At 51.9% G+C, this 16,019-nt stretch overlaps 7 protein-coding genes across 7 annotated transcripts; 3 read left to right on the top strand and 4 right to left on the bottom strand.

Moving 5' to 3' along the window:
* Positions 1 to 3,237: 3,237 nt before the first annotated feature.
* LOC9642876 lies at positions 3,238 to 4,866 on the bottom strand. Its single transcript, XM_002986827.2, has 2 exons — positions 3,831 to 4,866; positions 3,238 to 3,776 (listed from the first exon to the last, which is right to left on the bottom strand). Exons 1-2 carry the CDS (start codon positions 4,845 to 4,847, stop codon positions 3,249 to 3,251), a joined length of 1,545 nt encoding a protein of 514 aa, XP_002986873.2. The 5' UTR covers positions 4,848 to 4,866; the 3' UTR covers positions 3,238 to 3,248.
* A 42-nt stretch (positions 4,867 to 4,908) lies between these two features.
* LOC9642875 (golgin candidate 5) lies at positions 4,909 to 8,023 on the top strand. The gene is made up of 17 exons (XM_024660715.1): positions 4,909 to 5,273; positions 5,325 to 5,405; positions 5,459 to 5,521; positions 5,599 to 5,713; positions 5,764 to 5,825; positions 5,887 to 5,934; positions 5,983 to 6,267; positions 6,331 to 6,390; positions 6,452 to 6,535; positions 6,609 to 6,674; positions 6,731 to 6,829; positions 6,888 to 7,106; positions 7,157 to 7,465; positions 7,509 to 7,568; positions 7,621 to 7,734; positions 7,789 to 7,863; positions 7,919 to 8,023. The coding sequence occupies exons 1-17, from the start codon at positions 4,950 to 4,952 to the stop codon at positions 7,958 to 7,960; spliced, it is 2,106 nt and encodes a 701-aa protein (XP_024516483.1). The 5' UTR covers positions 4,909 to 4,949; the 3' UTR covers positions 7,961 to 8,023.
* A 4-nt stretch (positions 8,024 to 8,027) lies between these two features.
* Positions 8,028 to 9,157, top strand: LOC9642441 (peptidyl-prolyl cis-trans isomerase). Its single transcript, XM_002986884.2, has 6 exons — positions 8,028 to 8,274; positions 8,331 to 8,481; positions 8,538 to 8,626; positions 8,682 to 8,736; positions 8,790 to 8,875; positions 8,932 to 9,157. Exons 1-6 carry the CDS (start codon positions 8,077 to 8,079, stop codon positions 9,073 to 9,075), a joined length of 723 nt encoding a protein of 240 aa, XP_002986930.2. The 5' UTR covers positions 8,028 to 8,076; the 3' UTR covers positions 9,076 to 9,157.
* On the bottom strand, positions 9,155 to 10,912 carry LOC112341137 (centrosome-associated protein CEP250-like). The gene has a single exon (XM_024660739.1). It carries the CDS (start codon positions 10,910 to 10,912, stop codon positions 9,155 to 9,157), a length of 1,758 nt encoding a protein of 585 aa, XP_024516507.1.
* Positions 10,913 to 10,936: 24 nt separating this feature from the next.
* On the bottom strand, positions 10,937 to 12,741 carry LOC9642440. The gene is made up of 2 exons (XM_024660738.1): positions 12,588 to 12,741; positions 10,937 to 12,441 (listed from the first exon to the last, which is right to left on the bottom strand). The coding sequence occupies exons 1-2, from the start codon at positions 12,739 to 12,741 to the stop codon at positions 10,937 to 10,939; spliced, it is 1,659 nt and encodes a 552-aa protein (XP_024516506.1).
* A 4-nt stretch (positions 12,742 to 12,745) lies between these two features.
* Positions 12,746 to 14,161, bottom strand: LOC9642874 (mitochondrial dicarboxylate/tricarboxylate transporter DTC). Its single transcript, XM_002986825.2, has 6 exons — positions 13,982 to 14,161; positions 13,842 to 13,925; positions 13,710 to 13,771; positions 13,297 to 13,655; positions 13,014 to 13,228; positions 12,746 to 12,959 (listed from the first exon to the last, which is right to left on the bottom strand). The coding sequence occupies exons 1-6, from the start codon at positions 14,114 to 14,116 to the stop codon at positions 12,903 to 12,905; spliced, it is 912 nt and encodes a 303-aa protein (XP_002986871.2). The 5' UTR covers positions 14,117 to 14,161; the 3' UTR covers positions 12,746 to 12,902.
* Positions 14,162 to 14,164: 3 nt separating this feature from the next.
* Positions 14,165 to 16,019, top strand: LOC9642497 (chaperone protein dnaJ 15). Its single transcript, XM_002986883.2, has 11 exons — positions 14,165 to 14,343; positions 14,400 to 14,523; positions 14,575 to 14,657; positions 14,713 to 14,824; positions 14,882 to 14,986; positions 15,045 to 15,095; positions 15,162 to 15,251; positions 15,312 to 15,420; positions 15,473 to 15,621; positions 15,667 to 15,720; positions 15,781 to 16,019. Exons 1-11 carry the CDS (start codon positions 14,225 to 14,227, stop codon positions 15,943 to 15,945), a joined length of 1,161 nt encoding a protein of 386 aa, XP_002986929.1. The 5' UTR covers positions 14,165 to 14,224; the 3' UTR covers positions 15,946 to 16,019.

The following is a 16,019-nucleotide window of genomic DNA, read 5'->3' as shown; positions in this document are numbered from 1 at the left end:
CAAAATATAGCACCAAAAATCACCACTACTTGTATATCTAGGCCAGATTTACAAACCTAAATACACTACTTTGAGAAATTAGGCCAAGAATCTAAGCGAGAAAGTAAAAACCCACATCAAACCGAGCCAAGAAACATTGTATCTCCTCAAATACTACATGGCTTGATGAGTGCTATACCTTGCTGGAAAGAGGAGCTCAAACCTATCTAACACATGTAATATCAAATAAAACGCTGCAAGATGAACAAAAAATCAGTCCTCAAAATTTGCTACCAAAAGAAACAGAAAGAAATTGTGCCATAGAAAGCAATGTGTAGTCACGCCAGGTTTGGTTTCCCTTTTAGGAGTAGGAGCTCGATCTTAGACTTGATCTTAGACTTGACCTCAAACTTGGTCTCAGACTAGCTCTTGGACTTGGTCTTAGACCTGATCTCGGATCTCAAAATTGGTTTAGAACTTAGTGTCCGACTTGATCTCAAACTTAGTCTCGAAATCAATCTCAAACTTGGTCTTATCCGATCTTTCCAATCATGATTTTAGGGATCCTTTAGCCTAGAACACCTTAGGGAGTTAATTCCTTACACATCCCCTAATATCCCTTCTTCGATCCCCACCAAATCCCCCTCCGTCTATGGCAGTGCTCACTAACACCACAATTAATCTAGGGTGTAAAAGCCCATCCCACTAAGTTCTATTAACCTTTGGGACTTCCTCACTATGTAACCATACCTTTGGTCACCAAGCAAAAGGACCACTCTTTTTTTCTATGGTTTAGGATTTTAGGATGACATTTCAAAACACTATAACCCAATACAAACCTCATAGGTACTCCCCCACCTTTTGCCACTAGGATGCCCTACCCATATAGCTAGAGTGAAGTTCTAATGAGCTACATAAGGTATTCAAGTAGATAGTGCCACCACATTTGAATTGGGAACATTAATCATTCAATCTCTCGAGGGAGCTAGAGTTAACTTTTGAACACTTCACACCAAATTACCCCACTTCTCTATCCATATTCACTCTATCCTTGGACTCCTTCATAGTTATATCATTATCCACCACATAGGTGTAACCTTCCTTGGGCACACTAACCTTTCTTAGCTAAATTGGTTCTATTGGAGTCTACCCCCTTATTATCTCATAAGGACTCACCAAATCACCTTGGGAGACAATTGCTTTAAATTTTCATCCTTAGGCTTAGACTCAGACTTGGACTTGGTCTTGGCCCCAATCTTGGTCTTAGACCTAGTCTCAGTCTCAATATCAGACACGGTCTTGGTCTTAGTCTTGGATATGGTCTTGAACTCCATCTTAGACTCTATCTTGGACTTTATCTCAGACTCCATCTCAAATTCTATCTTGACATTTCCATGTGTCATAACACTTGCCATGTGTCAATCCCTTGTGTATCCCTTTCTAAAGACTTGATTGTTAACCATTTTGTGTGCATTCTTCAAGCACTTCGTTGGGATTTTCACTCCCACTCTCAACTTTCTAAATCAAAGCTTTTAGTTCAAATGTGTTATACTTGTTAGACTTCCAATTTGGCCACTACCAAATAATACCCTTTCGGCCCCACTTTGGGGCTTAAGGATTTGTGTGTTACACCTACCTATTATCCCTATTATACATTTTGACCCCCCCCCCCCCCCCCCCGGCCTGTCCCTTCCATTTAAGAATTTTAGGAAAAATTTGAAAATTTATTAAATATGGAATGGTACTAGATGGCAAATTTAAAAGTGGAAATAATATTATTGGGTTAAAAAAATCTATACATTCTATAAATATTCATAACTAATATATCTAAATACTTTCTATAAATAGCTAAATAGAAAAAAATGGGAATAACATATAATGCATGATACAAAAGTGTTTAGGTAATGAATATTGAGGGATTAGGCTCAATGTCATGGGTTCTTAACACTAGGAAATGCAAACTAACAAACGAATTTTTCTAATTAGATCAAGTATGCTTAATTAATACTGCTTAGGAATTCTATCCTTATAGTCTTATAGTCAAGTGCATATATAAAGACTAGTTTCTTAACTAGTTTAGGAAAGACTGATCAAAAGACCCAATAATACTAATATACTAAATAAAATAAAACATTCAAAAGGACTTACTAATAAGTAAATTTCAATACCCATAGTCATATTTACAATAGTCTACTAGACACTCTATAGTCTTATTGACTATTTATGGAAAGTATCTAAATTTATTAGTGAAATATATAAAGATTATTCTGAATATAATAATGCTATTTTTGTGTTTAATCTTCAATCTACTAGCTTTTATATTTAATATTGTTCTGCATCTAACTTGGGTCTACCCCAAGTTCTATGCTATACTAATTGGCAGAATACCCACTTCTTTAGGTATGTTGAAATTGTGTTAAATTTCATCTTACACTATTTGCATATATAGGTTAAATATATAGGAAGTTGGTACTCCTAGGGTCATTAACACAATAGACTTAAAGTTTAGCTCTAAATTCAAATGCATTACATCCAAGGTTGCCATTGCTATCATGGTCCTTGTGGTCTTCCAAAGTGAGGGAGCCACAGTTGTAGCCACATTGTGGCCCAGTCTGGTCTCCCTTGATGTGCCAAGAACAAGTATTGCAGTTGAACCAAGGCCAATGACAATCTCCACTAAGTCAAAATGATCATACTTTTTGGCTTATCTTCAAAGTGATTCTTATTGTGTGCCTCCCATACCACTTGAACACCCAAGGCCCACCATAGGGACTAATGTTCCTCCCCAATCTGACTCCGACCAGGTTCTCCGATTTCAGGCTCTTGACAATCCCAACAGACCAAGTACCTCAACCATTTCAGCCCCAGTACCTGAAGGACCTTAAGAATGAACTTAGGCAAACAAAAACATAGTAAAACTGTAAACTCTCGAAATCTTTAGAAGAACAAGACCTAGATAGTTCTTTATCCACTGGAAACACCATTTCTTACAAAAACTCTGCATAAATAACACAAGAGTAGCACCTGTTTGAGAGCTCGCTTAACTTGTGCTTGCCTCATAGATACTATGCAAAAGCAACAGCAGGAAAGAATAAGAACAGCTAGAATACCCGCGAGACCAGCTAGGCTGCATTCTTTTGGTGAGAGAAGTCCATTTCATCATTCTCACCACACAATGCCGTATTCAATAATACATGGGATATTAGGCTGTCAATTAAGCCAACCGTTGGATAGAAAACTCGAGAGCTCATTAGTCATGCAGAAATTACTCAATTTTCTTTGAGCTGTGACTTTTCAAATAGGAACTTTCGAAAACAAGACTGGATCACAGCCGCTGCCTGGTTCTCTTTCTGGATCTTCAAGACTTGGTATCTCAAGCCAAGCACAACAATCACTGTGACCTTGCCAGACACTGACTTCTTGCTCGGATGCCAAACTCTGAAGCAGCCTGAAAACTTGACAATCCCGTGTCTTGAAGTTCGTTCCGTCCATGAGCCCAAAGAGTATGGGACCTTGAGCATTCCGAGCAAGCCCTCCAGTCCACCCTCTCCCAGCCCCTCATACGCTCGCAAGCTGTCCCATGCTTCCAAGAATATCAGGCATTCCTCGCTTGGGCTCGGTTGCAATACAGCATCCAAAAACTTCTGGCGGTACCTGTTCTTCCGTGACAACCTGATACTCGCGAAAGCAACTCTACAACCTGACTTGACAACCAAGAGCATGGTTTGGGATCTTGCGGATTGCACTCTGGTAAACTCCGCCCCCAAGTTGTGCAAGTTAAGATAAATCCAAGGTTCCTGAGCAAAGCAAAAGGAAATGAGCTCACCCAAACCAGACCTGAGATGGCTGACCTGTTCATCCCCTGCGTGGATGTAGCAACTCGTCTTCTTCGGAGCAGCACCTACGCTTGATTCACCGACGAGCACCATCCCAATGTCGACAGTTGCAATGGCTCTTCCTTCCAAGTCGATGTTGCTCTTGGAACTTCTAAGGCTCGTCACAGGCTCGACGGAACTAGCTTTGGTCTTGTACCGCGTTGGCTTGATTACAGCAGGATGCACATCATCTTTTATGCTTTTGCCAGCAGCTAGTACCAAGCTAGTCTGCAAACCTCCCACTTGTATGGCGTTGTTCAAGGACACATAGCCGTAACACTCTAATGCTTCACCGGATTGCCACCTGAGGTAAAGAGTTGTCTTGACGGGTTGAGCACACCACTCCTGTTGAACTCTCGTGGATGCCAGTTTCCAAAACAGCTGCGACCTGTAGTCAAAGAGTAGCATTCTCTTTTGGACTGTGACCGGGGTGACTGAAATTCGCTGCTCTGGGCAAAGCTTGAGACCCTGGGCGTCAAACACAGCAGGGAAGAAGAGCGTCAGGAGGCACGTACAAGATGATAGCATTGAAATTGTGCTGCCAAAGTGGCACAGGATGCTTGGCTTGATCTTGGTCAGGTCTTCCACTGTCTCGTCCAAGAGCACCACCTTTCCAATTGTCACGAGCAAGCACAGTCCATCGTTTCGGGGATCTATCTCAGTCGTCCCCGTCGTCGACCTTGTTGTTGCTGTCGTTGTTGTTGATTCTCTAGAAAAGAAGAGCTCCTGCAAAAGAGCTGCCTCCTCCTCAGCTTCTTTTTCGTCGTCATTCCCGAGACCGAGTAGTCGAGAATTATCATCGCCCGCACCAGCGCCAGCAAGAATAAGGTCCACCTCCAAGCTTGCATCCTTCTGGGAAGACCTCTCGATCGACTTAACGGACTCGCGATGCCGGCTGGAGGACTCGGCGAGCTTGTCACGGAAAGCTTGAGCCCGAAGGATGAGCTTGGTGAGCGGATCAGCATCGTCCCTGTGAGGATCTTGCGCGGGCATTGGGCTTCTTGCTGTGGCGTCTTCTTGCCCAAATATGTTAGGGCTCGATCAGCCGCAGTGATCTGCAACCAGATAAAATGCCGCGCTCAAACGTTTTAGGGCATGGCGTGGTGGAACCTGAGCAGCGACATTGCTGGGGCAGTCACCAAAATCAGCGAGGGCGTCAAGACCATCGAAAGGAATTTCGACTCGGCACTGGGATTGGAAGGTAGCGCTGGCAGCAACAAAGCAGAGGAGGTGACGCTGCCTGCTCCAGCCCCAGATCCGGAGCTGCCCAGATCGCCACGGACCAATGACGCGCTGGACCCAGGTGAGAGTGAGATCGTCCAGACGCAGGATGCAGCGGCGGCGGTGGCGGCGACGGCGGCGGTGGAGGAGGACGACAAGCAACCCAGCAGTGAGGCCCAGTTAACTCATGAGGAGGAGGTATGCGGACTCGGTGTGTGTGGTGCACCAGTTATACTCGGCTGTGTGTAGGTGCTCGACGAGGCCCACCAGATCTCACGGCTCATTGAGGAGAAGGAGCAGCTCAGGCGCTCCCTGGAGGAGGCCAGCAAGGTGAGAGTATCTCACTGCTTCGTCCTTGCACTCACGCCGCTCCTTTGTCACAGAAACGAAGCAGCCAAGTGGAACTGGAGGCGCTCAAGCAGGAGCTAGGCGCTGCCGAGCGCAAAGTCAGCACACCCTCTCTCTCTCTCTCTCTCGTTTAGATTTAGACGCTCTCTTCACTCATTTGGCAATGCGCGAGCAGGTGTACGCCCTGACCAAGGAACGTGACATGCTGCGTAGAGAAGTGAATCGAAAGTCCGACTCCACGGCCCTGCTCAAGGAGAAGGACGATATCATTAAACAGGTCATGGCCGAAGGTAACCAGTGCCCCCCCTCTCCTCTCCTAACACCCGCTGCTGTTTGTCAGGTGAAGAGCTCTCAAAGAAGCAAGCTTCTCAGGAGGCTGCAATCCGGAAGTTACGGTCCCAGGTGAAACATCAGAGTGTGCTGGTGTGTTAAACGTTTGAGATGGTGATGGCGGGCTTTACAGGTTCGGGAGCTGGAAGAAGAGAAGCAGCGGCTCCATTCCAAGCTACAGGTACGCCTGTTGTTCTCTCTTTTCGTTTCTCACCCTGCTACTGGACAGGTTGAAGAAGCCAAAGTAGAGAGCATGAGGAAAGATAAAGCCGCCACGGAGAAAGCCCTGCAGGAGACGCTTGACAAGGGGCATGCGGATCTCGCAGCCCAGAGGGAATTCTATACCAAGATGGTGAACGAAGCAAGGGAAAGTGAGGCACGCGCGGAATCTCGTGCGAGCAGCCAGGCAAAAGCGGACCTGGACCAGCGGCTGCATCAGGCTGCTCAGAGGGAGAGCGCTCTTGTGCAATCGCTCGAGGAGCTCCGTCAGGGCCTAAGTCGAGCAGAACAAGTGGTGAGGCTCCGGGACATGATGTGCTCCATCTACGTTACAACTTATAGCTGGCTCATTGTATAGGCAGCGTACCGGGAGGATGTGCTGAGGAAAGACATTGAAAGCCTCGAGAGGCGCTGCCAGGTTTGTCTGAAAGCTTTGGCGAGGGAGCACTTGCATACGTGCGTCAGGGGTGTATGTACAGGATGCAGAAACGCGGTATGATGATCTTGTTGCCCGGGTTCCCGAGTCCACGAGGCCTTTGCTCCGTCAAATAGAGGCAATGCAGGTGAGTGAGCCGTCTCTCTCCATATATATAGCCGCTGTCCATGTTCTCAAACTGCCTGCTCTCTGCTCAACAGGAGTCATCGGCTATGAGGGCGGAAGCTTGGAGTGGTGCAGAACGAGCTCTCAACTCTCGCTTGCAGGTGTGGCGCGTGTGTGTGTGCCTGATGATGAAGTTGTTCACTCACAATACATGCAGGAGGCTGACGCAAAGGCAGCAGCTGCAACGGAACGGGAGAGAGCTACAAACGAGCGCTTGTCACAGACGCTGTCACGGCTGGCGGTCATGGAAGCTCAGGTAGTGTTAATCTCCTTTGGTGTAGTTGCGGCAACTCAAGTACCTTGAGGCAACGCAGGTGTCGTGTGTCAAGGCCGAGCTGTCTCAAGTGACGCGCTCGCTTGAAGCGGAGCGGGCAAGAGCATCTGAGACCCGGCAGGAGTTGTTAGCTGCACTGGAGTCGGCTGCATCACACGAAGGGCGAGCCAAAGTTTTGCATGAGGAATTGAGTGATGTCAAGGAGAAGTATGCACAAGTCCTTGGCCAGGAGAGGTCCCGAAGGCTAGCACTGGAGCAGGCACGTAGTTGGCGTATCTCGTCCTTTTGACATCCGCTCTGTGAGTGCAGGAGCTCAGCAGAGAGCGAGAAATGCGCGGAGAGGCGGAGGAGCGGGTGCAGCGGGTTGCCGACGACAAGATAAACAGTCGGGCGGCAGCTTCAGGTACACAACAGTGGCGCTTGCCTAGCTTGACGAGCGTCAATGGCATGGAGGAGGGTCACTTCTTGCAGGCGTCGCTAGACTCTTACAAGGCCATGGTGGTGGAGCCGCCGCCTCCTTCGCCACCTCCTGTGAGCAAAGGCAATGTATCGGCGGAGCAGTTTGAGTCGGTGATGCGGCACAAGGAGGGGGAGTTGTCGTCGTACGCGACTCGCCTGGTAAGCAGCGAGGCATCAATCTGTTTGCTATCTAATGTTACAGGCGGAGCTGGAATCAACTCGAGCTGCGCTGGCCGAAGAGCTTGTGAGAAGCACGAGTGAGGTAGGCACAAGCTCGGTCTTGGCATTTCCCAGTCAACGTTGTGCTCTGACAGTGCGAGAAGCTACGGAGTGAAGCGTCAACTTTGCGTGGTCTGCGTGCCGAGTTGGAGGCGTTACGGCGGAGGCATGCTTCTGCCTTGGAGCTCATGGGGGAAAGGGACGAGCAGGTTGGTGTCCACCGGTTTGATCTCCTCGCTGTCTTGAATATGCCGTGGTCGCAGGTGGAGGAGCTTCGAGCGGATCTTGCGGACGTGAAGCAAATGTACAGAGAACAGATTGATATGCTTGTGAGCCAGGTCAAGGTTTCTTCGTCCGGCTTGTCTGTGTGACTTACTGTAAATGTGTGTGTAGATCGGGCTGTACCCGCGTAGCGAACGAGCGCTTGTCGTGTAAAACGCAAAGGGTTGGCGCCGTGAAAATAATATCTTGGGCATTAATAATACTTGCGGACCCTGAGATATTTTGTGTGCCTACCTAGGTTTATCAATCAAGCGGCCAAACAGTCGAGCATGGCGGCGGCGAGGGGCAAATTGTGTGCATCCATGCCCGGTATGGCCGCGGCCGCCTCTCGGCCCACCTTGGCATGGCTGCGCTCCTCCTCCTTTGTGTCGCCGTCGCACCAGCTGCTGCCCAAGGCGATGAGAGCTTCACCCTCGCCAGCTGCCGTGATGAGCCGGAGCCGCTCTTTTGCAACCCAGGCCGCTGTTGTAAGTCTTAGAATGCCGGCCATGGAGAGCTTGTGTAACGATTTGTGTCTTGGCAGAGCGTGGAGCCGTCGACGCTACAAGCTAAAGTCACCAGGAAGTGCTACTTTGACATGAAGATCGGCAACGAGCCGGTGGGTCGCATCGTGATTGGTTTGTACGGGGACGACGTCCCCAGGACCGTGGAGAACTTCCGAGCCTTGTGCGCAGGTGACAAGAGATCGAGGCGGCTTCTCTTCTGTTCTTGACCGCTCTCTTTGTTTCAGGTGACAAGGGGTATGGCTACAAGGGCTCTGCTTTCCACAGGGTGATTAAGAACTTTATGATCCAAGGCGGAGATTTCGATAGATGTGATGTAAGGAGGAGATCTACGTTGCTGGTTGTTAAGGCAAGAGCTTGTTTGTTTGCAGGGGACTGGTGGACGGAGCATCTATGGTGGGAAGTTTGAAGACGAGAATTTCAAGCGTAAGTACTGAAGCTGTGTACCTCTCGACTCACGCTTGCTCTTTTGCTTACAGTGACACACACTGGGCCAGGAGTTCTGAGCATGGCTAACGCCGGGCCCAATACCAACGGGAGCCAGTTCTTCCTCTGCACTGTCAAGGTGACTATCTGGTGCTCTTGTTCCATCTGTATTTGACTGAAAAGCGAGCTGCGCAGACGGACTGGCTGGACAAGAAGCACGTCGTTTTTGGTCATGTTCTCGAAGGCATGGACGTGGTCAAGATGATCGAAACCCAGCCCACGGACCGCGACGACCGCCCCAAAAAGGCATGCGTCATTGTCGATTGTGGAGAGCTGTGACTCTAGGTGTGCCAAGTTTTGGAATGAGTTAAGTTTTTGTCAACGACAAGGCTTTGCAAGAAACAATGTCTTTTGTTTTCTATGTGGGAACTTTGTCTCTCAACAAAATGGTGATCCTGTTGAATGCAAACAGAGCGCCGAAACAGAGCAAGAGGACTTGATCGAAGGCCAGCAAGCCTCGCCGCCAAACCTTGTCACGGTAGCGCAGCACCTCCTCCGACAGCTCGAGGTCTTTGACCTGTTTCTTAAGATTGGCAATGAAATCTTCACAGCTCCTAAGCTTGGTGGCTGCAGCATGTGGGTGTTGCTCCTGTTCCATTACCAGCATCCCCCCCTTGGCCTCCTCCAGTGTCAACATGGATGCCGTCAACTTGACACATTCATCACTAGCACCACTATTCCAGGTTGACGTTGACATACCGGCATCATCCGGGTCGCTCTGTCTCACACTCGGCACACAAGACACGCCCTTATCGTCCTCACACTCGTCCAGCCTCTTGGCAAAGCGCTCCAGTAACGCCGTCAGCTCCACCACCTTGTGCCCCTGGCAGGCCGACACCTGACACAGCTCATCGTCCCGTTGGTTGGCATTTGCAATCTCCACCTGCGCGTAGCTCAGCAGCGTAGCCAGCTCCCTGTTCCTGGCCTCGGCCTCGCCTCTCTCCCGCCTCTCGTGCGCCAGAGCCTCGGACTTCTCCCCGACCAGCAGCTCCAGCACAAAGACGTGCATGGCCTCAACCGGATCTTCTTCTTGCACCTGGACGCACACGTCCTGGCGCTCGACATCATGCTCGTCGAGTTGTTGCACGAGGTGCTGGATGTGGGTGGCGCTGCGGCTCTCGAGGTCGAACCTCAGGCTGCGCTCGTGCTTGAGATCCTTGGCCTTGTCCTCTGCCTGCCGCTTGTACTCGAGCAGCTGTATCTCTAGCAGCTTGATCCGGGCGAGGCTGCTGCTGCTGTTGTTCCTGCTGCTCTGTTGCTGCGGCTGATTCCACGACCTCTCGTGCTCCAGCTCTTTGCTAGTCTCGTCCGCCACTCGCCTGAGCCGTGACACGTGCTTCTTGAGCACCGCCACCCTCCCCTCCGCCGCTCGCAACTTCTTGCCCTGCAACTCACACACCCGCCCCAGCTGCGCCACCTGCTGCTCCGCCGTCGGGCCTTGCTGCTGCTCCCGCTGCTCCGCTTCGTCACCGCTATCCCTGTCCTGCAATTCGTCCCTCAGCAACCTCGCCAAGTCGCTCACTTTCTTCCTCATTCCAGACACCAACGCTTCGCGCTCGCCAGCGCTCTCGCCGCCGCCATGCTGCTGCTGCTGCTGCTGCTGCTGCTGCTCGTCATCCAGTCCTTTTGCAAGCTTGTCCAGCAAAAAGAGCAGCTTCTCTGACGTCTCAAGCTTGGAATCCTCTCCCATGGTGCCTGGGCCGTCCAGTCGGCTGAAACGTAAGTCGGGCATGTCGTGGTGACTACATGCGTGCCACTTGGCTTGTTCTCTCGGACGCTGTTGAGCCTCGAGCTCCGCCAATAAATCTTTTAGCTCTTCCAGCCTCTCGGCCGTAGTGGAGCACAAGACGTGGAGCCTGTGGCACTGACTGTCCGACGACAGCCTACACCCTTGCTCCTTTCTCCAGAAGTCATGCAGCTGCTCATACTTGTGCCTTGACTTCTTGAGGCTGAGCTGAAGCCGTCGGTTTTGCTTGTGCGAGATGGCATCGTAGCTCTGCTGCCGGCGATGATCCTGTTTAGCGTGATCTTCCATTTGACACCGGATATCCTTTAACTGGCTCTCAACTTTGCACCGCTGCTTTTTTTCAGCCTTCAACTCGGAAGCTCTCTCCATGGCCAGGTTCTTGTGCAACACAACCTACAACGTACACTTGTAAGTGCATTGTGACATTGGGGGAAGGCAACTACCAACCTCGATTTCCAGCCTCGCCACTGCCGCCGCCCTCTCTCCAGCTTCATCGCTTCGCTTACTTTGCTCAGCCTCGAGCTCCCTCGTCTTGTCAGCCAGCTGCTTCTTCAACTGCAGCAGCTGGGCCTGCAATCTGTCCACGTCGCTGCTCCCGCTCTCTCTCCTGTGTCGGCTGTGCTGCTGCTGTTCGTGTTGCAGCTCCCCGGCGAGCTTCTTGAGAGCATTAACTTGCCTCTTGAGGTTCTCAGCCTTGGCCTCGGCAATGCTCTTGAGCTTGAGTGCTTGCCTGAGCTGGGTGCCGTTGATGGCGATCTCCCTTCCGTAGAATCGGCTGCTACACGCGACAGGCCCGCTATTTACCGGGACCTGGCGGTTGACATTATCCGTATCCGTCTGGTCTTGCGTACTAGCAACGGGGACCTCGTCATCCTCTTGGACAGCCTCCACCACTGCATCAGGATCGTCAACGCCCTTGGCATCATCGGGCTGTTCCACCACAACCTCAATGTTGTTATCAGCATCAAGAGCGGCTTTGTGCTGCTCTTGTGCATGTTCCACCTCCACCACCCTTGGCCGCTCTAGCTTAGCTAACAGGTTGGAGATCTTGTTCTCCGCAAGGGCCTGTTCAAACTTGAACTGCCGTGTCCTATCCTCGGCTTCCATGAGAAACGCCCTTACCTCGACAGCATGCCTCTTCTCCAAGTCGTATCTCCAGCGCTGCTCTGCACACAGTTGCTGGTCCCTGTCCTCGACAATTTCCTTGAGCCGCAGAACCTCCCTTTGCAGGCTGTTGATGCAGCCCTGCACGCCAGCCGCCGTGCCATTCAGGATGCTCTTGTTGCTCTTCCTCAGCTGACCCGTGCGAAGGCCACCCTGAGGCCTCGTGGCGGCGGGAATACCAACCTTGAAAGGGAGCTTCACCTCTTGCACCTTCCTGCGCTTGGCCTCGTGCTTGGCAGCCCTGGCCACCCTCGCCCCCATTGCCTTGCGCTTCATCTCCAAGTCATTCCTGCTAATGCTCAGGCACGGGCTCTGATCCCGTCGCTGCTCCCGCTGCTGGACTAGATCCGACAGCTGGATCCTCACCGTTTGGCCGGCAGCCCTGTCCCTGGTAGCCTCCTGGATCACTGTGCGAGCCAACGAGGACAAGCGATTGTCATCGGTGGGATTTTCGGCCTCCTCCCACTGCCGCAACTCCTCAGAAAAGACATCTATCTGCTGGCCTAGCTCTTCAACCTTGACGGACTGGACGGCAAAGAATTTACCCAGGTCTTCCGCGTGCTCCTGGGCAGCCGCTCCCGACGACCGCCGCAAGCTTTCCTGCAGCCAGTTGATCCTCCCTTTCATCTCCTTGACTTGATCCGCGTAGGATGCAATCTGCGTGCCCACGTCCATGCTGCTACGGTGCTGCTGTTGCGTCGCCAACCGGTATCGTGTGGCGATGACTTGCTCGGCTGCATGCACAGGTATTGCAAATTGCAATCATGCCGTGGACAAGATTACCGTGCTCAAACAGTGGCACTGCAGGTATGTGCAGGTGGTAGTGTGCCGCCACGAGCGGGTGGCAGGAAGGGAAGTTAAGCTCGAGCGCGGGTGCCACGTCTCGACTCGGGCTTGGGCTTGATACGAGCGTGTTGCAGTCGTCGCCCATCTCCTCCACCGCTACAAGCACCATTCCTCCCGCCCGGAGTCAATCGACGCATAGCGCGTTTCCCCACATCGCCAGCTTGGCGCGTGGACAAGCAAGCTGCCATGTCATGTCATATTAATCGAAGTCTTATTCCTTCTAAAATCAAGATAAAATTCGTCCTGGGAACAACTACAGACTTATGGTAAATCCCCTCTGCACCCGCGGTGTTGCCTTGCATTCGTTGTCAGGAATTGCGAACTTGTACCAAAAAACGAAAGAAAAGAATCACAGGCCCACGCGAGTCTCTAACTTTTGTATCTGGTTGAGGAATATCCATGTCATCTGCAATGGTCGCCAGTGAATGAGTGAGAGGGAGAATAAATAGCATATGCCTACCATGACATGGGGCGCGATCCTCACGCAATACGTTCCAAAGCCCGTGTAAAACTTGAGAGGCCCGTGCTTTTTGAACGTCTGGACGGCGCAATCCAAAGAGCCCGAGAAGGGGTACTTGCCATCAGGCCCCGGCTGCATCTTTTGTATTTGCGTCTTAACGTAGTCGAAGGGTAGGCTGCATGCAGAAGCAAAGAAACCCGACACTGCACTCGCGCCTGCGGAAGCAAAAGCAGGTGTTAGAAAAAAGGTGGTGGTGGTGGTGGTGGCTGGCTGGAGCACCAACCTATCACTGTGGGAATCTCGGAGAAGTGGAACGCCTTGAACACTTCGACGCTCTGGTCGTAAGATGCCAGCATTCCCATGTTGAGCGCCATGGCCCTCACAACCGTGGGTCCGGCTCCCTTCCACAGCGCCAGCACGCCCTCGTCTTTGCCAATCCGCGTCAGCGCGTGGAACGCGTTCTTGTAGTGGCGCCGCTGCGCTTCCGGCAGGGTGGAGTCCGCCTGCATCCGTATGAGGGCCAAGTCTGCGGGGCTCCCGACGCACGCACCAATGGCGCCCGCCGTCAACCCGCAAAAGGCCTTTTGGTAGAGCGGCAGGGGCTTGCCGTCGTTGGCGGCGGTGGCCTTGTTCGTCAGCACTCTGCGGGATCGATCACGCATGAGACACCAAGTGCAGCAACGAACTGAGCCTCACCTGAAGGATCCCAGCCGCGCCGTCGTGTATGTCGCCTGCCGCAGCAAGCCCGCCGACAGGCCCTGCAAGATAAAAGGCAAAAAGGAAAAGACCATCGTTTGCATTGTTTGCTGCATGGCCAAGACTCCATACCTTGTAAAACGCACCCAGCCCCTCCCGGGCATACAAGCTCTTGGCAACCTGCATCGCACTGCCGTCGCCCAGCTGAATTCTGACCTGCGACAAGGACAAAGACGCGGGTTGATCCATGGATCCATCCAGATCCGGGCTACCTTGATCATGTCAATGGGCTGGATAACGCAAGTGGCACCCATGCCGGCCAGGCCCCCATTCACAAACGGCTTCACGGTCGTCCACACCGCCGACTGGGGCTTCTTCTGCACCGCCATGTCCACCGCCGCTGCCATTGTTCGCCCCTAAACCCTAACACCACGCCCCGATTTTATTTGGCATATGCCCCCCTCCCCCCTTTCTTAGGTAACAGGATGACCTCCTCCGCCTCCTCGTAGAAAGCCATGGGCGACGTCAGGCCGGTGGCTTCCCCGGTGCACAGGGACCCGTACGAGGTGCTGGGCGTCCCCCGCGATGCAACGGCGCAGCAGATCAAGAGTGCGTACCGGAAGCTGGCCCTCAGGTACTCTCCTTTCTGGTCTACTTCTTCGAGATCGAGCGAGATCCCCCCCAACGCAGATACCATCCCGACAAGAATGCCAACAATCCCCAGGCACCCGATTTGTTCAAGGAGGTTGCGTATGCGTATGGAATTCTGGGCGATCCCGAGAAGCGGAGGAGCTACGACATCGGAGGGTTCCAGGTCCGTAACGCGCTACGCTCGTCTGCCGTTTTGATCTCGTCTCCCTCGTAGGCAGTTGATCTCGATGGCCTGGATATGGAGCTGGACCTCTCCAACCTGGGGACAGTCAACACCATGTTCGTTGCATTGTTCAGGTGAGGATAGCAAGCAAGACACCCGTTCCCTCTTTTATGCATCTGGTTTCTTCAGCAAGCTGGGCGTGCCGATCAAGACTACCATCTCCGCTCAAGTTTTAGAGGACGCGTTGAATGGGACCGTGACGATCAGGCCTTTGCCTCTCGGCCGGCCTTTCAACGACAAGGTTTGTCTCGCTGTTCGACCGCCTGTGCCTCATCCCGGGCTTGTACCGTGAAAGCAGGTGGAGAAGCAAGGGGCGCATTTCTACGGCGTAACAATCTCGCCGGACCAAGCAGCCGCTGGGGTCGTGGTGCGGGCTACGTCTGTTGCCCAGAGCAAATTCAAGGCAAGCTTAATTCCATCTCTAGTCTCCACCACCCGGCTCTCGTTCTTGTTCTGGCCAGCTACTCTACTTTGAGCAGGAGGAGAATGGAGGCTTGGGTCTGGCAATCCAGGTGAGCCTGACGGCGTGGCCCTCCAGCATAAGCATTGACTGCAGTTGCGTGCCTGTTCGGTTGTAGGAGGACAGCATCAAAACTGGAAAGGTGACATCCGCAGGGCTTTACTTCCTCCACTTCCAAGTGTATCGCCTTGATCCGGCAGTCAACGCGGTGTGTTAAGCAGGCACGGTTTTGGCATTGCACTAAACTCGTCCCTCTTCCTCCTCGCAGCTAGCTATGGCAAAAGATCCGGATGCTGCGTTCTTTAAAAAGCTCGAGGGACTCCAGCCTTGTGAGATGTCGGAGCTGAAACCTGGAACACACATTTTTGCCGTCTATGGTATGCCTTTAGCTTTGCTCTTGTGGGTGACGGCAATGCTCTCTCGATCTAGGTGACAATTTTTTCAAGGCCGCGTCATATACCATTGAGGCGTGCTGCGTGGACGCCTGCCAAAAGAGTGCCGAGAGGCTGAGAGACGTCGAGGGACAAATACTAGCCAAGCGTGCGGAACTGAAGCAGTTTGAAACCGAGTACCGCGAGGTAATTAATCCGGTTTCTCCTCTCGCTCTCTCACTCTCTCCCCAGGTGCTTGCCCGTTTTGCTGCAGTGACGAAGAAGTATTCCGAGGAGAAAGTGGCTGTAAGTTGGCATATTTTTACTGGGCTGTGTGGGCTTGACTGACGCGGCTGATTGATCAAGGTTGACGAGCTATTGAAGCTGAGGGAGTCGATCCAAGATTCTTTTGGCACAGCCAAGAAGGCAGAGGACGAGGAGCAAGCAGCGGCAGCAGCGGCGGCGGAGGATGGGCACGACAAGTCGAGCAAGAAGAGATGGTTCAACTTCCGAGCAGACACGCGCATGTAAAGATTCTATTATAACTCGCTCTATAACACTTGAAGGGAATATTAAAACCGGTTCACGGTTAGTAGTTTGTGGCA

Source organism: Selaginella moellendorffii, unplaced genomic scaffold, assembly GCF_000143415.4.
Source record: "Selaginella moellendorffii unplaced genomic scaffold, v1.0 SELMOscaffold_77, whole genome shotgun sequence".
Taxonomy (NCBI): Eukaryota; Viridiplantae; Streptophyta; class Lycopodiopsida; order Selaginellales; family Selaginellaceae; genus Selaginella; species Selaginella moellendorffii.
This window is presented reverse-complemented; position numbering and strand designations above follow the sequence as displayed.

Coding starts and splice junctions, on each gene's coding strand:
- LOC9642876 (XM_002986827.2), bottom strand. CDS start 4,847: ATGCCCGCGCAAGATCCTCACAGGGACGATGCTGATCCGCTCACCAAG. Junction 3,777..3,830: donor TCCACGCAGGGGATGAACAG/GTCAGCCATCTC, acceptor TGCTTTGCTCAG/GAACCTTGGATTTATCTTAA.
- LOC9642875 (XM_024660715.1), top strand. CDS start 4,950: ATGGCGTGGTGGAACCTGAGCAGCGACATTGCTGGGGCAGTCACCAAA. Junction 7,569..7,620: donor TTGTGAGAAGCACGAGTGAG/GTAGGCACAAGC, acceptor GTGCTCTGACAG/TGCGAGAAGCTACGGAGTGA. Junction 7,735..7,788: donor TGGGGGAAAGGGACGAGCAG/GTTGGTGTCCAC, acceptor CCGTGGTCGCAG/GTGGAGGAGCTTCGAGCGGA.
- LOC9642441 (XM_002986884.2), top strand. CDS start 8,077: ATGGCGGCGGCGAGGGGCAAATTGTGTGCATCCATGCCCGGTATGGCC. Junction 8,482..8,537: donor CTTCCGAGCCTTGTGCGCAG/GTGACAAGAGAT, acceptor TCTTTGTTTCAG/GTGACAAGGGGTATGGCTAC. Junction 8,627..8,681: donor GAGATTTCGATAGATGTGAT/GTAAGGAGGAGA, acceptor GTTTGTTTGCAG/GGGACTGGTGGACGGAGCAT.
- LOC112341137 (XM_024660739.1), bottom strand. CDS start 10,912: ATGGAGAGAGCTTCCGAGTTGAAGGCTGAAAAAAAGCAGCGGTGCAAA.
- LOC9642440 (XM_024660738.1), bottom strand. CDS start 12,741: ATGGCAGCTTGCTTGTCCACGCGCCAAGCTGGCGATGTGGGGAAACGC. Junction 12,442..12,587: donor GCCCAAGCCCGAGTCGAGAC/GTGGCACCCGCG, acceptor CTGTGCATGCAG/CCGAGCAAGTCATCGCCACA.
- LOC9642874 (XM_002986825.2), bottom strand. CDS start 14,116: ATGGCAGCGGCGGTGGACATGGCGGTGCAGAAGAAGCCCCAGTCGGCG. Junction 13,772..13,841: donor GGCTGGGTGCGTTTTACAAG/GTATGGAGTCTT, acceptor TTTATCTTGCAG/GGCCTGTCGGCGGGCTTGCT. Junction 12,960..13,013: donor GGATCGCGCCCCATGTCATG/GTAGGCATATGC, acceptor CGACCATTGCAG/ATGACATGGATATTCCTCAA.
- LOC9642497 (XM_002986883.2), top strand. CDS start 14,225: ATGGGCGACGTCAGGCCGGTGGCTTCCCCGGTGCACAGGGACCCGTAC. Junction 15,252..15,311: donor TTGATCCGGCAGTCAACGCG/GTGTGTTAAGCA, acceptor TCCTCCTCGCAG/CTAGCTATGGCAAAAGATCC. Junction 15,622..15,666: donor TTGAAACCGAGTACCGCGAG/GTAATTAATCCG, acceptor CTCTCTCCCCAG/GTGCTTGCCCGTTTTGCTGC.